This window comes from Rosa rugosa, chromosome 2 (genome assembly GCF_958449725.1).
Source record: "Rosa rugosa chromosome 2, drRosRugo1.1, whole genome shotgun sequence".
Classification (NCBI taxonomy): domain Eukaryota; kingdom Viridiplantae; phylum Streptophyta; class Magnoliopsida; order Rosales; family Rosaceae; genus Rosa; species Rosa rugosa.
In genome coordinates this window covers 66,138,428-66,155,809 of record NC_084821.1, presented here as the reverse complement: position 1 = coordinate 66,155,809, position 17,382 = coordinate 66,138,428, and the positions used below count along the sequence as shown (strand labels likewise).

At 37.6% G+C, this 17,382-nt stretch overlaps 3 protein-coding genes across 3 annotated transcripts; 1 reads left to right on the top strand and 2 right to left on the bottom strand.

Annotated features, from left to right (window-relative positions):
- Positions 1–3,978: 3,978 nt before the first annotated feature.
- Positions 3,979–7,705, top strand: LOC133729437 (nucleobase-ascorbate transporter 2). Its single transcript, XM_062156966.1, has 13 exons — positions 3,979–4,303; positions 4,435–4,532; positions 4,629–4,805; positions 5,097–5,197; positions 5,294–5,369; positions 5,476–5,535; positions 5,673–5,857; positions 6,167–6,263; positions 6,343–6,488; positions 6,566–6,657; positions 6,765–6,842; positions 6,941–7,101; positions 7,240–7,705. Exons 1-13 carry the CDS (start codon positions 4,210–4,212, stop codon positions 7,450–7,452), a joined length of 1,578 nt encoding a protein of 525 aa, XP_062012950.1. The 5' UTR covers positions 3,979–4,209; the 3' UTR covers positions 7,453–7,705.
- A 112-nt stretch (positions 7,706–7,817) lies between these two features.
- Positions 7,818–10,762, bottom strand: LOC133729436 (O-fucosyltransferase 8). Its single transcript, XM_062156965.1, has 10 exons — positions 10,255–10,762; positions 10,087–10,179; positions 9,906–10,008; positions 9,741–9,811; positions 9,569–9,657; positions 9,354–9,474; positions 9,138–9,281; positions 8,681–9,018; positions 8,343–8,583; positions 7,818–8,262 (listed from the first exon to the last, which is right to left on the bottom strand). The coding sequence occupies exons 1-10, from the start codon at positions 10,585–10,587 to the stop codon at positions 7,951–7,953; spliced, it is 1,845 nt and encodes a 614-aa protein (XP_062012949.1). The 5' UTR covers positions 10,588–10,762; the 3' UTR covers positions 7,818–7,950.
- Positions 10,763–11,832: 1,070 nt separating this feature from the next.
- LOC133729432 (LRR receptor-like serine/threonine-protein kinase GSO1) lies at positions 11,833–16,654 on the bottom strand. The gene is made up of 6 exons (XM_062156959.1): positions 16,513–16,654; positions 15,410–16,095; positions 15,106–15,177; positions 14,664–15,023; positions 12,513–14,297; positions 11,833–12,396 (listed from the first exon to the last, which is right to left on the bottom strand). The coding sequence occupies exons 2-6, from the start codon at positions 15,939–15,941 to the stop codon at positions 12,035–12,037; spliced, it is 3,111 nt and encodes a 1,036-aa protein (XP_062012943.1). The 5' UTR covers positions 15,942–16,095; positions 16,513–16,654; the 3' UTR covers positions 11,833–12,034.
- Positions 16,655–17,382: the final 728 nt, after the last annotated feature.

The following is a 17,382-nucleotide window of genomic DNA, read 5'->3' as shown; positions in this document are numbered from 1 at the left end:
TACGTCTTGGCTAAGAAACCCTTTTCGCATGGACTATGGAGGAGGAAAAGGATCTTAATATTATAGGTAAATTCTGTGTTCCTTTTTGGTCACCCCGGGGTTAAATATTTAACTTATACATGATAGTGGGATGGGGATGGGCCTAGCTCCTTTTTATGGGGTTGCCATAATATATGGATTGATGTCTTCTATAGGGTTATGACTAGGAACGTTTTTTAGATAATTACTTAAAAATGATAATTATATGAAAAATATTACTGGGTAATTCGCTTACATGATATGATATGGCAAGCTATTTCAAGTTGATATAAGATTGTCCATTGAGTTTAAGTATCTCTAAATGACTCTTTACTTCTGTTATTTTTTTGTTTTCGATAAAAATGGCTTTTAGACATCCAACTATTGGAAAATTTGCACTTTGCTGTTTGCTCGTCATACACCAACTATTGTGGAGACATGAGTATAAGATATATGCATATGCGTCATTCTCATCCAATAAGATCTTACTTATTTCTCTTTCATGACCAATAATGGAAGAAGAACAGAACCATTTGTTGACTATGTCAGCCAGCATGAATCTGAAAAACCACATGAGAATTCGTGTGTGTGACATTGAAGTGTATTGACCCATAACTCCATAAACTCTGCCCTTATGTAGCACTTTTTGTTATTTAAATACAAACATTAATCCGTTCAATTTTTCTGCATTATTGTCGACAAATCAAAATGAACTGAATTGAAGGTGGTTTGGTCATCCATGAATATCCACTCAACCAAGAATGTCCTCTCTGCTTCATGCAATATATGAAGGATAGAGACTTGTGATGGTTTCGTATATTGTCTAATTTCTTGTATTTTGTAATGTACATTTCCCCTCTTTTGCAGGGTCAATTAATTTGGTGGGAAGTAAATAGCCATGGATTTCGCTGCAGTCACTGCCCCAGAAAAGCGAAAGCTCAAGCTATATATTTATACACTGTTGCAGAAAAATGGCAGACTCTGGGCTCCTATTTCCAGGCTGCATGCTTGTCTTAGCATAGAAAGCATAGAAATATAGACGTTAGAGGTTCCAGCACACACACGTTGGGAGCCCTAGTCTAGTCAGACTCTCAGAGATACTCTTTATTTTAGCACATAAAAATCTATCATCAAGTACGTTAATTTTGTAATTTACCTCGATCTAAAACTAACCCCAAAAAAGGGAATAAAGCGGTGCAATATATATATATATATATATATATATATATATATATATATATATATATATATATATTAGAATATATAGTGTAATATTTTACTTGAACAAAGAACAATCATAAGAGAGCTTCTTGTTATAAAATTGGTTGGGATTTTACTGGGGCTTGTTTGTTTTTTCTTTTCTTTAAATGAATCTAGAGCAAGGTGAATTTAGGGATCATGTCGGTTGCAACACCCAAAGGTTGGTCTTTTCTCAATAAAAGAAAAGTTGGTATAATTTTGATATTTTTGGTGATTTGGTGTTACCATTTATTGTTTGGAGGTCCACATTTGTGTATAGGTACCACATGATTTTCATATAGATCCTACTCCTCTACATATACACACGTATATTTTAAAAGTTTTGAGGATTTAACTAAGGGTTCTTGACCAAAAGCACCAAAATGAACAAAAATTATCTCACTTACCCCAGCAACAGATTTTTATTCCCACATACACAATTTGACGGCAAATTATCATTATACCCTTAACTCAATTAATGAATTACAAGAACTGCCACTCATTCTCTCTCTCCCCAGACGTCGACTCTCTCTCTCTCTCTCTACTTCCGGCGCCGACTGACTGGAGCGATGTCGCCGATTTCCTCCATCGATCTTCTCCGATTCAACTCCCAATCTCCAAGCAGATCCAGCAGATGTTGATCGAGGTTCATTCACCGACGAGCTCGCCGACTTCCTCCATCAATCTTCTCCGATTCAACTTCCTATCTCAACCACCATGAACGAATTCCGGCAACCTCACCAGCTCAATGTCGGCTTTTTCGCTGCAACCATAAGCTCGAATCGAATCTAATTCAGGCTGCTTCGTTCTTCAGACCATTCCAACGTCACCAGCTCCATGCCGGCGTGTTCCCCAGATCCGGCGCCGCTCGCCCGCTCCCTTGCTTCACCTGCAGCGCGGCTCTTCGCAACTCCGACGAGGACTGGAGATTCGGAGAGGTGAGAGAAGTCAGCGGCGAGCTCCAGAGGTGCTTCGATCCGGTGGTCTTGGTCGCGCTCTTGACTTGGGTGCCCAAAGCAGTTGTTTTTTTTTTTTTTTTTTTTTTTTAAAGTAATGGGGCAGACAGAAAGTGAAATTTTTTTTTTTGAATGTCTATTGGGGGCAGTAGACGTCTATTGGGGGGCAATAGGCGCTTTTCAATTAATATAATCTCTTCATTTTTTTCTTTAATCAAAGTTTTATTTGTCTAATTTTAGGAATATAAATTCTCATTTCAGCTACCGAAAGTTCTATTGGAGGGCAATAGACGTCTATTGGGGGGCAATACATGGCTAATAGTCGTCTATTGGGGGGCAATAGACGTTTTGAATTGATGTAATCTCCTCATTTTTTTTCTTTAATCAAAGTTTTATTTGTGTAGTTTTAGGAAGATTAATTACCATTTTGGTAATCTAAACGTCTACTGAGGGGCAATAGACGTCTACTCGGGGGCAATACATGGCTGATAGTCGTCTATTGGGGGCAATACATGGCTGATAGTCGTCTATTGGGGGCCAATAGACGTCTATTAGGGGGCAATAGACTATTGGGGCAATAGACGTCTATTGCCCCTCTATTAGGGGGCAATAGATGTCTATTAGGGGCAAAAAAACTTTCCGGTGAGATTTTCAGCAATTTCCGGTGGGCGGAGAAAGTTGGCCGGAATCCGGCGGCCGGTGACCGGATTCCTGTGGCCGGTGACCGGAATCCGGCGAAGTCTCATATAGTTTCTCTCTCTTCCATTTTCTCTCTCTCTCTCTAAGTAACAAAGGGGTGAGGGGTAAAATGGTATTAAAAAAAAATTAAAAACAAAAAAAAAATCTTAATGGGGTATTAGGGAAGACTCCCTTAGAGTGTATTGGGTAAGAGGGAATTAAAAAAACTTAATGGGGTGAGGGAGAAAAAAATCCCTAGAAATGGGGTAAATGGACAAAACCCCTTAAATTTATGCAACTCGACAATAATTGTAAGGATACATTATTTTGCGTTACAGTTATAATATTCTTTTAGAGTTATAGGTGTATGACGCTTTAATTGCCAAATATTGATTGACTAATAATTCATAATTTTACGTTTAATCAAAAATTGGTCTTACTTCGCTGAAGTTGTGGGTGTCGACCCCTCAATTGACAAGTATTGATGATCGAATATCTCATAATCCCCTGTTTAATAGAACATTGGTCTACTCGCCTGGAATCGTGGGTGTTCGACACCTCAATTGACAAGCATTGATGAGATAAACATAATCCTCGTTTAATCTCATGATTGCATATCTCGTTATTAAGCGTTACGTCATATCCGAACAAAACGTACACAAATAGACATAAAAATTATGTCAAGAAAAGGTATAAACTTAAACGTTTTATAAAAGAAGAAGAAACTCATAACTGATAACTCCTAATCCATTCGCCATAACTCCCACTCTAGCTCATCTCTCAACTTTCTCTCCTTCCTAAGGAGAAGAATTAGATTTCCAAAGATACAAAATCAAGACGTTTCATTCAAAACAACTAATACTCTGAACCCCCATTCAATGTTTTACCCTTTTTAGCCAATTAGATTTCAAAAAGCAATTAAGAAATGGAGTTGTAAAATTCAGTGGGAACAGTGTGGCAGGCAACGGTAACATCCAGTTTGGAAGTTCCTTAAAGGGCAATTCGGGAATGTGAGAAAAAGGCCAACGGAACTTTTGTCCAGGTGAAAAAGCAAGAGCCATATAAAACTCACCAAACTCGAAACGGAAAAAGCAGCTTGAGTTTAGCTTAATAGTGGGCGCCAACTGCTCACATTTTTTCTCACTCTCTCAAAGTCTCAGACTTCTGCAGTGAACTCTCTCTCTCTCCCTCTTTTTCTCTCTCAGCTTTTCCCTTTCTGCTTTCACATTGCCTTCATTTAGCTTAGAGGGTCTCTCTAGGTCTTTGATTCATTTGGAGGAAGAAAAAACAAGGGTCTGTACTCACAAAATCTAGAGCTATGGCAGCTCCAGCTAAACCAGAAGAGATAAGCCATCCACCAATGGATCAGCTTCAGGGATTGGAGTACTGCATTGACTCAAACCCATCTTGGGGTATGTAAATTTGGAGTCTTTGATGTAAACTTGGACCCAAAATCTGAATTGTTTGATTGGTTTGTGGTTTTCTCCATCTGGGTTTTGTTCAAAGCCTGAAAAGTTTGAGTCTTTTTTTAATGTGGAAACAGGGGAGGCAATTGCTTTGGGTTTTCAGCACTACATTTTGGCCTTGGGAACTGCTGTTATGATCCCTTCATTTCTTGTTCCTTTGATGGGTGGCACTGATGTGAGTTCATTGGTTCTCAGATTGAATTGGCTATCTGTTGGATTTGAGTTTGTGACCCTTTGATGAATTTGGTTCTTGTTTGACTTGATTTATCAGGGTGACAAAGTGAGAGTGATACAGACTCTGCTCTTCATTGAAGGAATTAATACACTTCTGCAGACACTGTTTGGAACAAGATTGCCAACTGTGATTGGAGGGTCTTATGCATTCATGGTTCCCATTATATCCATTATTCATGATTCTTCGTTGGAAACTATTGGCGATCCTCATACTGTAAGTTCTTTTGGTTCATTTTTGGTTGACACTCCTATGAGTCTGTGACCTGTTTGATAATTGCTTCAATCAGCACAAACATGATAGAAGATCACATGTCTAGAACGAGTTGTTAAATTCTTGAAGATTATTAATTTACTTGAAGACAGCAATTTACTTGGTTGGGAATTGGGATTCTTTCATGATCCCATTTTGGAATAAATTTTGTCATTTGATTGTTTATGAATTTTTGGGATTATACTTGTTTGCTATTCCTTGAGGAAAAACTAATTGCATTTCATGTATTTCTAGAGATTTATAAACACCATGAGAGCAGTCCAAGGTGCCCTCATAGTATCGTCAAGCATACAGATTATTCTGGGATACAGTCAAATTTGGGCCATCTGTTCCAGGTACAAATTTTATTCCTGAATCAAAGAAGTAAATTTTGTTATATTCTTTTGTCATTTCTCAAAATTAATGAGGGCATACATCTTTGTATGGTACAGGTTCTTCAGCCCACTTGGAATGGTTCCTGTTATTGCATTGGTGGGTTTCGGCATGTTTGATAGAGGCTTCCCAGTGGTAACTATCCAATAAGTTTCAGTTGTTAATTTTACCACTCACTCTTATTCGCATTGAGGAGTATTTGCACTTTCTTGTTTGACTCCCTACACTCGATGTCTTTCAGGTTGGGAGATGTGTTGAAATTGGCATTCCAATGCTAATCCTATTTGTAGCTTTCTCTCAGGTAATACTGCTTAACATCTACTGATTGTTTAGCGTTTATTAGTGATACTTGTTGAGATTGAAGAGCAACCTTTTACTTGCAGTTTCAATGAATTTCATACAATATTCTTATCCTGTGTTATGTGTTATTGTCAACAGTACTTAAAGAACTTCCATGCAAGACAGATACCAGTACTAGAGCGATTTGCGCTTATTATATCAATCACAGTAATATGGGCATATGCACACCTCTTGACAGCCAGTGGTGCATACAGACACCGCCCAGAAGCTACCCAATTAAGTTGCCGAACTGACAGGGCCAACCTCATTTCCTCTGCTCCATGGTTGGTACCAAAACTAGCTTTTTTTTCTCATTGGTTTCACAATGCTCACCTTTAAATCTTTAATAACCTCTCGAAATAGCAATTCTACAAGGAAATATTCATCTTATAGTTAGGGATATTGTTTTACTCAAATATTTGCTACTCTACAAAAGAAATGATTGAAATATTCACATCCACATAACTGCTTCTGTAATGTACACTCAGAAGTATTAAGAAAATTTGCACCAGAGTACGTGTTTTGAATTAAATTATGGATTGAAATGGATACATTTTAATTTGCATTGGTTTAACATTCTCCTCCTAAAACAGGATAAAAATACCATATCCTCTTCAGTGGGGTGCCCCTACCTTTAGCGCTGGTCACTCTTTTGGTATGATGGCAGCTGTTCTAGTTTCGTTGATTGAGGTACAACTCATAGTAACTTGAAATTCCAGTCTAGAATAGTTGATAACGGTAAAAGTAATACTAATGCTTACTTTGGCAGTCAACTGGAGCATACAAGGCTGCATCACGTCTTGCAAGTGCTACACCACCTCCAGCTCATGTTCTTAGCCGTGGTATCGGATGGCAGGGGATAGGAATCCTTCTTAATGGACTATTTGGAACATTGACAGGCTCGACAGTCTCTGTGTAAGTATTAATTTTTCTTGTTCTTTCTTATCTCACTTAACAATGGACCAAACTAATATTATTTGGAAAAACTACAGAGAAAATGTGGGGCTTCTTGGTAGCACTCGTGTTGGAAGCCGTAGGGTTATTCAAATCTCGGCTGGTTTTATGATATTCTTCTCCATGTTGGGTTAGTTCTGCCTAATACTTTGCTCATAAATGTCTTCTATTGCAGTAAGATGACACTCTTCTACACTCTGTCTTCCAACTATCTAACTTGGATCGTTCCTCTGGCAGGAAAATTTGGAGCTTTATTTGCATCAATACCCTTCCCCATATTTGCTGCTGCATATTGCGTATTGTTTGGTTTTGTTGGTGAGGATCTGTTTTCACTTGCACATTTTAGATTTTAGTCAGCATCTTCTCAACCTCTTACTTTTGTAATCTAATTATTAATCTATTAATGTTCTCAGCTTCGGTGGGGCTATCCTTCTTGCAATTCACAAACATGAACTCGATGAGAAACCTTTTTATCGTTGGCGTATCTTTGTTTTTGGGTTTGTCTGTGCCTGAGTATTTCAGGGAATACAGTATAATGGCTCATCATGCTCCAGCTCATACAAAAGCTGGATGGGTAATTTCCCAATCCCTCAGTATCTTTTACTATATGATGAAAAAATTTGCTAAGGTGAACCTTACTTTCACTCCTACTTTGAGCCAATATCAAGAGGATAATAACTCCCATCCACATTTCTGTTTTCGTGATGTGCAGTTCAATGATTATCTTAATACCATCTTCTCATCATCTCCAACTGTGGCCTTGCTTGTCGCCGTTTTCTTAGATAACACACTTGAATACAAGGAAAGTGCAAGAGACAGAGGAATGCCATGGTGGGCCAAATTTCGGGCATTCAAAGGGGACAGCCGAAATGAAGAGTTTTACACTCTCCCCTTCAACCTTAATCGATTCTTCCCTCCATCTTAAAGTGATAGCATGCATTGGTTGGATTACCAGAAAAGATGTTTAGAGGAAAAACATCATTTCCAGATAGGGATTAGATTTATCAGGAACAAGTGAAGCAAAGTGAAACAATGATTATATGTCAGTACTGCAGGCAGGGAAATGAAAACATAACGCTTCTGCTTCACTGTGTTTTATTATATCTATTAGTAATTTAGTATATCTTGACTAGGATTATTCGGGTTTAATCCAATAAATTTAATTGATTTTTCCCATCTGTCCAGGTTGTCTTTATCATATTTGATTCGTTCTAGTTTGGAATAATTTTGACAATCATAATTCTAACTTATGACAAAACTGACAGTTTAAGTTCGTTGTTTGCAACAAGCAGGGCTAAAAGGATCCGTGCTATGTTCAAGAACAAACTAAAAAGTAATGATATTTTTCATGGATGCAGCTGCTAATAAAAGAATCATATGTAATGTGACATCTAAAAAATGAATGTCAGATGTTTAAAAAGCATCAAAGGTAGGATTTACACATGCACTCTGGGCATCTTGGCTGTCGATAAATGCTTCGACCAGACCTCCTTACATGTACCCTTTGACCTTCCTCGATCATCTTTTTAACTCTGTCTTCAAAACTATTCCAGCCTATGGTACTATTCTCAGACAAAATTGCTGCTAGCCTCTTCTTGTTAGGCCGCAGAGTAGGAGCATGGCCGCCACCATAATAGGTTCGAAATCCAGATACCAGAGAGGATAGTTGGCTCCCGGAGTCAGTCATAGCAAACACATCGGCAGTTGCACAGGCAATGAAGTCTAGTGCTGCTAACTGCATAAGAAAATCCTCTAAATCATTATCAAATGTATATTGTAATTTTTAATTGCAACAAACAGCCAATGCTGACTTACCTTGGAAGAGAAGTTTTGAAAAGGTGCAAGTTCTCTTGGTGTGAGGAGAGTTTCCTTTGTGACCAAATTAGGATAGAGGTTGGTGAAGGAATTCATCCTGGAGTTTCCACCATATATCTGAGATCCAGCTAGGTAAATGTAAGTTCTATGCTTAAAACCTATACCAGCAAGAACTAGTGCTGCTTCTTCCGGTGTCAATGGACATTTCCCCAACTTTCTCAACTCACTTTGAGAAACAGACCTAGAATTGTATGTGTATCAGTTAAAATCAAATTGTCCATTAATTGCACATAGTTAGATAAAATAATAACTGAGAAAGCCATATAGGTAAAATATACTTCGAGTTCTTTAAGCGCTCGATGAGCAGAGGAAAATGGATTTCTCTGTATGCTTGAAGCTCATTTCTCTCACTTTCTCCACCTCCAAAGTCACAGAGGGAGTAGGCTACCATGTCAATCTCGAATCTCAAGTGTAGAGCAAGATATTTGAACGGGCCTCTTGCAGCAGCATCACGCTGTTTTGAGTGAATGCTGTGCATGAAGTTTCCAAGCAATTGTTTGTCCAACATACTCAGTGCAGCATCATATTTTCTTATCCTTGTAACCAATAAAGAACCAACTCGTTGGATTTCGGGCACGAATTTCAAAGCATGGAAGTTGCATTTGCATCTTAGTCTCTGCAATATATTGGAACATGTATTATTGCATGATAAAAGCAGAGCTTTTCCAAAGTTGTGCTGCTTAGTTCCCATAATATGTCTATTTCGGTATTTCCTAATAGTCAAATTCTAAGTACCTGAAGCTCAGAAGGCAATGGATCGAAGCCTAGTCGATTCCCATATCCCAGGAAGTGAACAACTCCATTTTTCAAGAGAATAGGGAGCACAGTTCTAACATAATCAGTTGGTTTTGCCTCCTTCACAAGATCTGCATCAGTAATCTGGTAAAGAAATAAGTAAGGCTTAAAAAATTGTTTTGGAAATCAATGTAATCAAATAGAAGAAGAACATACAAGGCTACCAATTGCTTCAAGGTCTAGTGATGCCAAATGAGAAGGGAGTTCCTTGACAATGTTTACTTCATCCTTCATTACATCTATAAAATATTCTTCTTGGTAAATATCACCAAATTGACTGCACCAATAAAAATTTATCAACTTAGATGCTTAGCTACACCAAAATGAGGTAGTTAACAAAATTAAAAGTTGACGAGATAATGATCTCAAACCTCGGATCATTCCACACATTGCTGTAAAGAAATCTTGGAAGAACAAGAGTAGCATTTAGAAGAGATGCCACAGCAACAGCATTGCAAATCTGTAAGCAATAAAAATAGCCTACTCAGACTCATGAGTATGCATTGGATGATCATTACAAGCAACAATTACTAGAATACATACAGCAACTCGTTGTTGATTGAGACCACCATTTGCACTGACTATTATGTAGCCATTACTTTTCTTATATTTTCCTGCATACAAAACAAACTGCTAAGTAACAGGACAAAGGGTTCATAGAAATACCTTATCATACTATAAAATTTAGACTTCAGAATAACCAAATACCTAGGCTTTTCGAAACTTTTCTATCCGCACAAGGTTTCCATGCAGCAACTTGCCTCCTATTTGGTTCTTCCCATAAGGTTGATGACTCTTGCTTGAACTCTTTCTAAAGCAAAAAACTTTGGTGAGAAAAAACACGAAATCCAACTGTATGCTAGAAACTTATGAAGCAAAGTTAGCAAACCTTTGCAAGGGATGCAGACGCCAACTTTAGTAGGCGATCATACATCTGAACTGGTGATTTTTCTTTCATAATGTAGGCATCCATTTTGTCCTCCTTTGAAAAACAATTGCAGGACATATTAGTACTATGACATCGAAATGCTGTGTCAACAATAATAATTTCTCGTACCTTAAGCCCCAGAGATTTTCTTAAAGTTGAACTGTTCTGAAGAACCATAGAATCGAAAAAGGACACCAGAAAAGTATCAAGCAGGATAAGGAAACCCATCAAAACAAACACAAAAACGATTGACTTCACATCTTTCCGAAGCCACAAATGCTTTTTCCCCACAAAGCTTCCCTTACAAGTACTATACTTCATAGAATCATTTCGTAGAACATGAAAGTCATGACTTTTCAGACCATGAAGCCACAACATTTTGGAATTCAAACTGTAATCTCCCCCTGACATTCTCCTCCCAATATTAGAAGGATCATATTCTTTACTCCCTTGCTTTCCCATTGCAGTCTCTATCTTTCAACAAAGCTTCGATTATACCATTTCTAGTTTCCGAAATGGTCAAGAAACTTTGGCCAAGAATGAACCCAGAGCAGAAGAACACTATTGAAGCACCCTTTAAATCTACGATATTTTCTGTTTCTAAAACTGACACGCCAACCCATTATACCAAGTAAAGCAGCTTCAAATTTGGTGGCAGACATTGACACCCAGAATAAGAAATGGAGGCAGAAAATTCAAATAAATAAAAAGAATATGGTCGAAGCAGAACATTCAAGGTATGAAGGATTCAAAGTGAAGCTAAGAAGTAGTTGAAAATGAAAGAAGGAGGCTTGAGCAAACGAGTAAAATGCAAGCGAACAGTGAAAACTCAGCATCACCTAGCCATTAAGAAACTTGCATACCAAGAATTAAATATTAGCACATACATGACACACGAGAATAGAACAACTACATCCTACCAACTCAACTCCTATAACACGTTGTGAATCACATCACATAAAGTAGGACTCATATGTGACACAAACTAATAAAAGAAACAAAATTAGCATTCAATCGTACTTTGGGAGCATTTTGGCTAAAAATAATAGTACTTTAGGAGTACGACTAAAATCAGATAGCCATCTGAAATGTATTCCATATTACAGCTTTGTTTCCTAAAATTTAAAAAACAAAAAAAAATCGGTAGTTAAACGTTCATATGGTCAATTCCCATGAATTTGCAATGCTTTCCTTATGAAACACGAAATCTCGAACAAATTACAACATGAGATGAAAAAGTGTATGAATACCTATTAGGCTATTACACAAAACGAGTCACATTCCAACCCCATGAATATCTATTTGTGTCCGGCTTTTGTTGAAAAGCTACCGATGAGTTAGTATCTCAAAGTTATACACCAATTAAGAACAAACTTGGACACGTAAATAGATGATTGAAATGCAAGTGAAAAGTGAAGACTGGGCAATGAACTAACTTGTATGCTAACCAACCAAAACAGACTTACTTTACTTCTGAGCTTTTTCATTGTTAAAGTGATATTTGACCATTCGTACATAAAGAGATTAGAAGAAGAAGAGTAGTGCATAGGGTGTCAATGTGTCATAATCCAGTTTCATAAACTTTACTTCTGAGCTTTTTCATTGTTAAAGTGATATTTGACCATTCGTACATAAAGAGATTAGAAGAAGAAGAGTAGTGCATAGGGTGTCAATGTGTCATAATCCAGTTTCATAAACAAGCTAATCTTCTATTTACATAAACTTTGATCTGGAAATTATGAGAATATTTCACATGGAGAGAATTATGCGTGTTACAAACTTGGGAACTTTTAGGATAGAAAGTTTCGTGTACTTCGAAAGTATTTAACTGAATACATTTTCATAGAAATCCTTCACACTAATGCAAATCTTTGCACAGCCTTCATATCAACAACAACAAAAACTAACATCACACACCTCCAATGTCCTTCAAAAAATTGTTCTTGATTTTATGGAGTGTGACTGCAGCACCTTGCATACTTATCCTCTCTTCAACTGATTCTGCAGAACAATCTAGTGCCAACCTCATAATGGAAGATAAACAATCCCTCTTATTCACAAAATCATGATCTTCCTCTTTCCCAAGTAAACTGCCATCCACAACTTCAAGTACTGCATCTGAAAGTAACGAATCTGCAACCCATCGCTTTAAACTCATTTCCCCAACAAATATCTCATCTGTAGGCTTCTTTTTTGTGAAAGTCTCCATTAGTACTATACCAAAACTGTACACATCCCCTCTTCTGGTAATTATTCCTTCTATTCCATATTCTGCATATAAGAAATTTTAAATGTGATCAGAACAGAATTAATGATAACTGAGTACTTGATAAGTGATAATGTAAAAGTGTGGAAACATAAATTGAAACATAAAGTAGCAACATCACCTGGAGCCATATACCCAACTGTAGCTAGTGTCATGGTTTCGGTCACAGAATCCCCTCCACCCAAGAGTTTTGCAATGCCAAAATCAGCAACATGTGCAACCATATCATTGTCTAGTAGTATATTGCTTGGCTTCAAATCACAATGGACAATTGGTATTGAATAACCATGATGAAGGTATTCCAACGCCGATGCAACATCTATCATTATGTTCAACCTCACTAGGATTTTCAAAGAACAGTATTCTTCAGAATACAGCAACCTCTCGAGGCTCCCATTAGGCATGTAGTCAAGTACCAAGGCTTTGAAATGACTTTGGTTGCAACTACCGATGATTTTGATAAGATTGTGATGACAAACATTGCTTAGCAGTTCACTTTCAACATCAAATTTTTTGAAAGCATCTTCGTGCTGTAAATTGAACACCTTTATAGCAACCGCTATCCCATTTGAAAGTATTCCTTTATACACTGAGCCAAATCCCCCAGAGCCAAGTAAGTTGGTTTCATTGAAGCCATTTGTAGCACTTAGAATTTCTTGGTATGTAACTTTTTTCCGAAGAAGTTCAGGTATTAAGGTATGCTCTGTTGCAACCTCTGCATCCCCTTTTTTGCGTAGTGTGAACAACCATATGAAGGTCAATACAAGCATTGCTGCCAACATCCCTGGAATAATATATTTCAACATAGATGAACTAGCTGTCCTTGAATATTGTACAGGGGTTCTGCATGGTAGGAAATCAAGCTGTGATGCACCACATAGTCCATCATTTGAGAGAAATGACTGAACAGAGAAGTTTTTGAAAGGTCCACCTGTTGGAATTTCTCCATGGAGTTTGTTGAAAGACAAATTCAGATACCTGAGATGCAAGAGCGCTTCTAAAGACTCTGGAATGATTCCAGATAGATTGTTTCTGGATAGATCCAAGAGCTCCAGGCTTACTAAGTTGCCAAATGAACTGGGAATTGGGCCTTCGAGATTGTTATTTGCCAAGGAGAGATTAACCAAGTTTTCGAGCCACCCAATGTTGCTTGGTATAGTACCTGAAAAGTTGTTGCTTGACAAATCTATATTTGTGACAACTCTTAAATTTCCAACATCTGCTGAGATAGGACCAAGTAGAGAATTGGATGACAAGTTTATGTGTAAGATATATGTAAGTCCCCACACTGCAGATGGTACTGTTGAAGTTAAAGAATTGGACCCTAATGACAGAGTTCTTAGAGCTGTTAGATTACCCAAGCAGGAAGGTACAGAACCAGAAAGTTGATTACCACCCAAAACTAAGTCAACTAGATTGTTTAGTTGACAAAGTTCATCAGGAATAAATCCTTGCAATTTGTTATCAGTCAAGTACAAACCTTGGAGGTTCTGTAGTCTCCCCATTGTAGTTGGAATTGATCCACTCAGTTGATTGTATCCCAAGTCTAAGACTGTCAAGTTGCTCAAGTTGCCAATACCGTTGGGAATGTTACCCCCTATGTTGCAACTGCTCATATCCAGATATTGAATGGATGTAGAGAAGTTCTTGAGGGAAACAGGAAGCGTGGCATATAATGGATTGCTTGACAAATTTAATCTCCACAAATTTTTAAGATTGGCCAAACAAGAGAAAATGTTGGCTTCTGGAGTAGAAGTATCAATGGTTAACTTATTCTTGCCCAAGTTAAGAGACATGAGTTCTGGTAAGGCACAGAGTGTGGTAGGAATGGACCCAGAAAATGAGTTAGCAAGGAGTGACAATATCTCTAAATTTTGAAGATAGCCAATCTCATGCGGAATAGTACCTGCCAAATATCAGTACCCTAAGCTTAGTTCAGATCACCATACAGATGGCCATAATCTAACCACATGCCTTCAAGAGTATTAGTTGAAAATGTAAAACTGAAAGAAAGAAAGAAAAGAAAAAAAAAACATCGAAGAATTTCAGTCATGAAAAAGAGAATATAACAACATGCACCAAAGATCAGAATATTTTTCTCTTACTTGGTTTCAGATTAAACTTTGATCGAACATGTTGGCTTGGACAATGTCCATTGAGATTAGCAAGTACTTTGAACCATTCAAGATCCAAAGTCCCCATGTTCTATTTAAAAACTAAGAAGTTGATCATGGTATGAACAATTGAAAAAAGTATTAACTTGATTAGGTACCTGTCAAATTGTTGAAGTCTAGATAAATCTTCTGTAACTTAGTCAAGTTGCCAATATTTCTGGGTATACTTCCACTGAAATTGTTAACAGATAATGACAATACAAGAAGCTGTTTGCATTGCCATAATTGGGATGGAAGTGGACCATCAAACTGGTTGATAGAAAAGTACAACCTTTGAATACTAGGAAGATTCTGACATATATTGTCAGGAAGACGACCACTGAAACTGTTTCCTGAAAGGCCCAAAATAGTCAAAGAAGACATGTTGAAGAAAACCAAAGGAACACGCCCTTTTAGGCCATTGTATTGCATAGACAGCAAATCCAGCTGATGTAAACTGCCGATCTCATCCGGAATTTCTGTAAATCAACACATGCGTATTAAACTAATATATTTCAATTTGCACCATGGTTAATCCACTGCAACAAAGCCTACTCATACCTTGGAAATTGTTATTGTCAAGGTATAAATGCTTCAGCATTGTTAAGTTCCCGATTTCTCTCGGTATGCTACCTGTTAAACGTGTGTACCGCAGACAAGGATAAAGAGGATCAAGAAAATTGTAACAGAAGTTAAACTTTTTTTTTTCTTCTCTTTCAACAAGAGTAACACTATTAGTTACATTTTCAAAGCTTAATCAGTAATCACAGCCTTAAAAAAGTAAAAAATATAAACATAATCAAACAGGCCCTATAGATGATCACCAGGACTACTTGCAGATAGCTAACTGCTTGTTGGTGCATACCTGATAGCTGGTTATTTCTCAGATCAAATACTTGCAGAGCAGATAAGTTGAAGATAGCAGCAGGTATGGATCCTGTGAACCGATTCCCATACAAATTCAAGGCTTTAAGACTGGATAAGGACCCAAACCATGATGGAATCTCGCCCATAAAGTTATTGTATTTGAAGTTAACCAACTTCAATCGGCGCGAACCAGCTAATTCCACAGGCAAAGTGCCATTAAAACTGTTGTTTCTCAAGCGTAGCACAACAAGAAATGAAAGGTTTCCTAGCTCCGGAGGAATTCTACCTGTGAGCCCAAAATAAGAGAGATTCAAGGCAGCGACTCTAAGATGGACAGGACCACAAGTAACCCCAACCCAGTTGCAAACGGAGGTATTGGTAGACCAGTTGGACAACAAGTCTTGAGGGTCACTAGTGACATTAGCTTTGAGAGCAAGAAGAGCAGACTGGTCTGTCGTCAAATTGGTTCGTGCTCTGGCCATGCAAAGCAACAATGTCATGCACAAGAGGAAGAACTGAGCTCTCTCCATTGTTGAGAACGAAACCAAGACGAGAAATGTATTGATTCCCCTCAATCACAATGTGAATCATTAATCACAAGTTTCCAACAGACTGTCTTGCATCTTTTCTGAAAGTAGTCTCAACCACAGTTCACAGGACCAATAAAATCTAGTCTCCGGATCACTAGTCACAATCAATAAGTCAGTCTTTGTTAACTAAAAAATGGTGAGCTGTTAAACAATTTCCCACTATAATTCTGACTGATAATGACTAAAGGAAGAAACCAATTAAAGTATAAAGTCTCCGGTGACTTCTATTATAACTATTCTCAAGTCGCTTGCAATATTTTGTGACTTGATTGTTTTTGATTCCTCAGCATGTTAAAGCATCATAAATCCAGAAAGTTAGAATTGGATAGATTAATCTACAAAGCTGCTAGAATCAATCTTTCTTTTGCAGGTAAATATAAATTATTAAAGGCAAAGCCAATTACAAACAAAGCTACAGACTTTAACACAAACCCAACTCATCATACAATTAAGGACTAAATCAAAAGGCCATGAAATATTGAAATAAGCTTTGCTGAACAAGAGAGTGTACCGTTAGCTTCATATCTCCTGCATCGTGCTTTAAAAACTTGATCTTGATTTTGTTACTATTTGCATATAGTCTTCGACTCTTCTCTCCTAGTGATTTTGCAGAATTGGGTGAATCAGACTGGGTATTTTCCTTTTTGGGTAGGTAAAGACATCTACCAATGTTGTACTGTTCTGTACTGTATTGTACTATGGGCCCAGCCTATTTGGGATGCCTCTGTCACTAACTCACTATTTTGTTTTCTTCTTTTTTACTATTTACTGAATGAAGCAAACCAAAACAAACAAAACCCATCAATGTCATGTCTCTGTCTGTCAAACCCAGAATGGCTATGCGTCAGTTCTGACTAGACATTAGTGGAATCAGGGTTATGATGATCTGCAAGCACCAAATCAGGTTTGATTCATTTTAACTTTCTTTTATTTATGTATATAATCAAAAGAAAACTGTTACGTTAACCTTTTCATGATTCATGACAACACTACATAAAACTGAAAGATAAGCTAGGGTCATAGTTTTAGTCAATTGTGGAGCAATATACAGGCAATAGTACATTACCTGGAGCAATATACCCAATTGTGGCTAGGGTCATAGTTTTAGTCATGGTGTCTCCTCTACGTACCTAAGAGTTTTGCAATGCTAAAATCAGCAACATGTGCACCCATAGCATGGTCTAGTAGTATGATGCTAGGCTTCAAATCACAATGGACCATCGGTATTGAATAACTGTGATGAAGGTATTCCAATGCCAATGCAACATCTATCATTAAGTTCAACCTCTGCAGGATGTTGATGATTACGGTATTACTGTACTGATGATTTCGATTAAATGATGAATTAAGTGAAAGTCTCCTGCGGCTCTCAGACCAATAT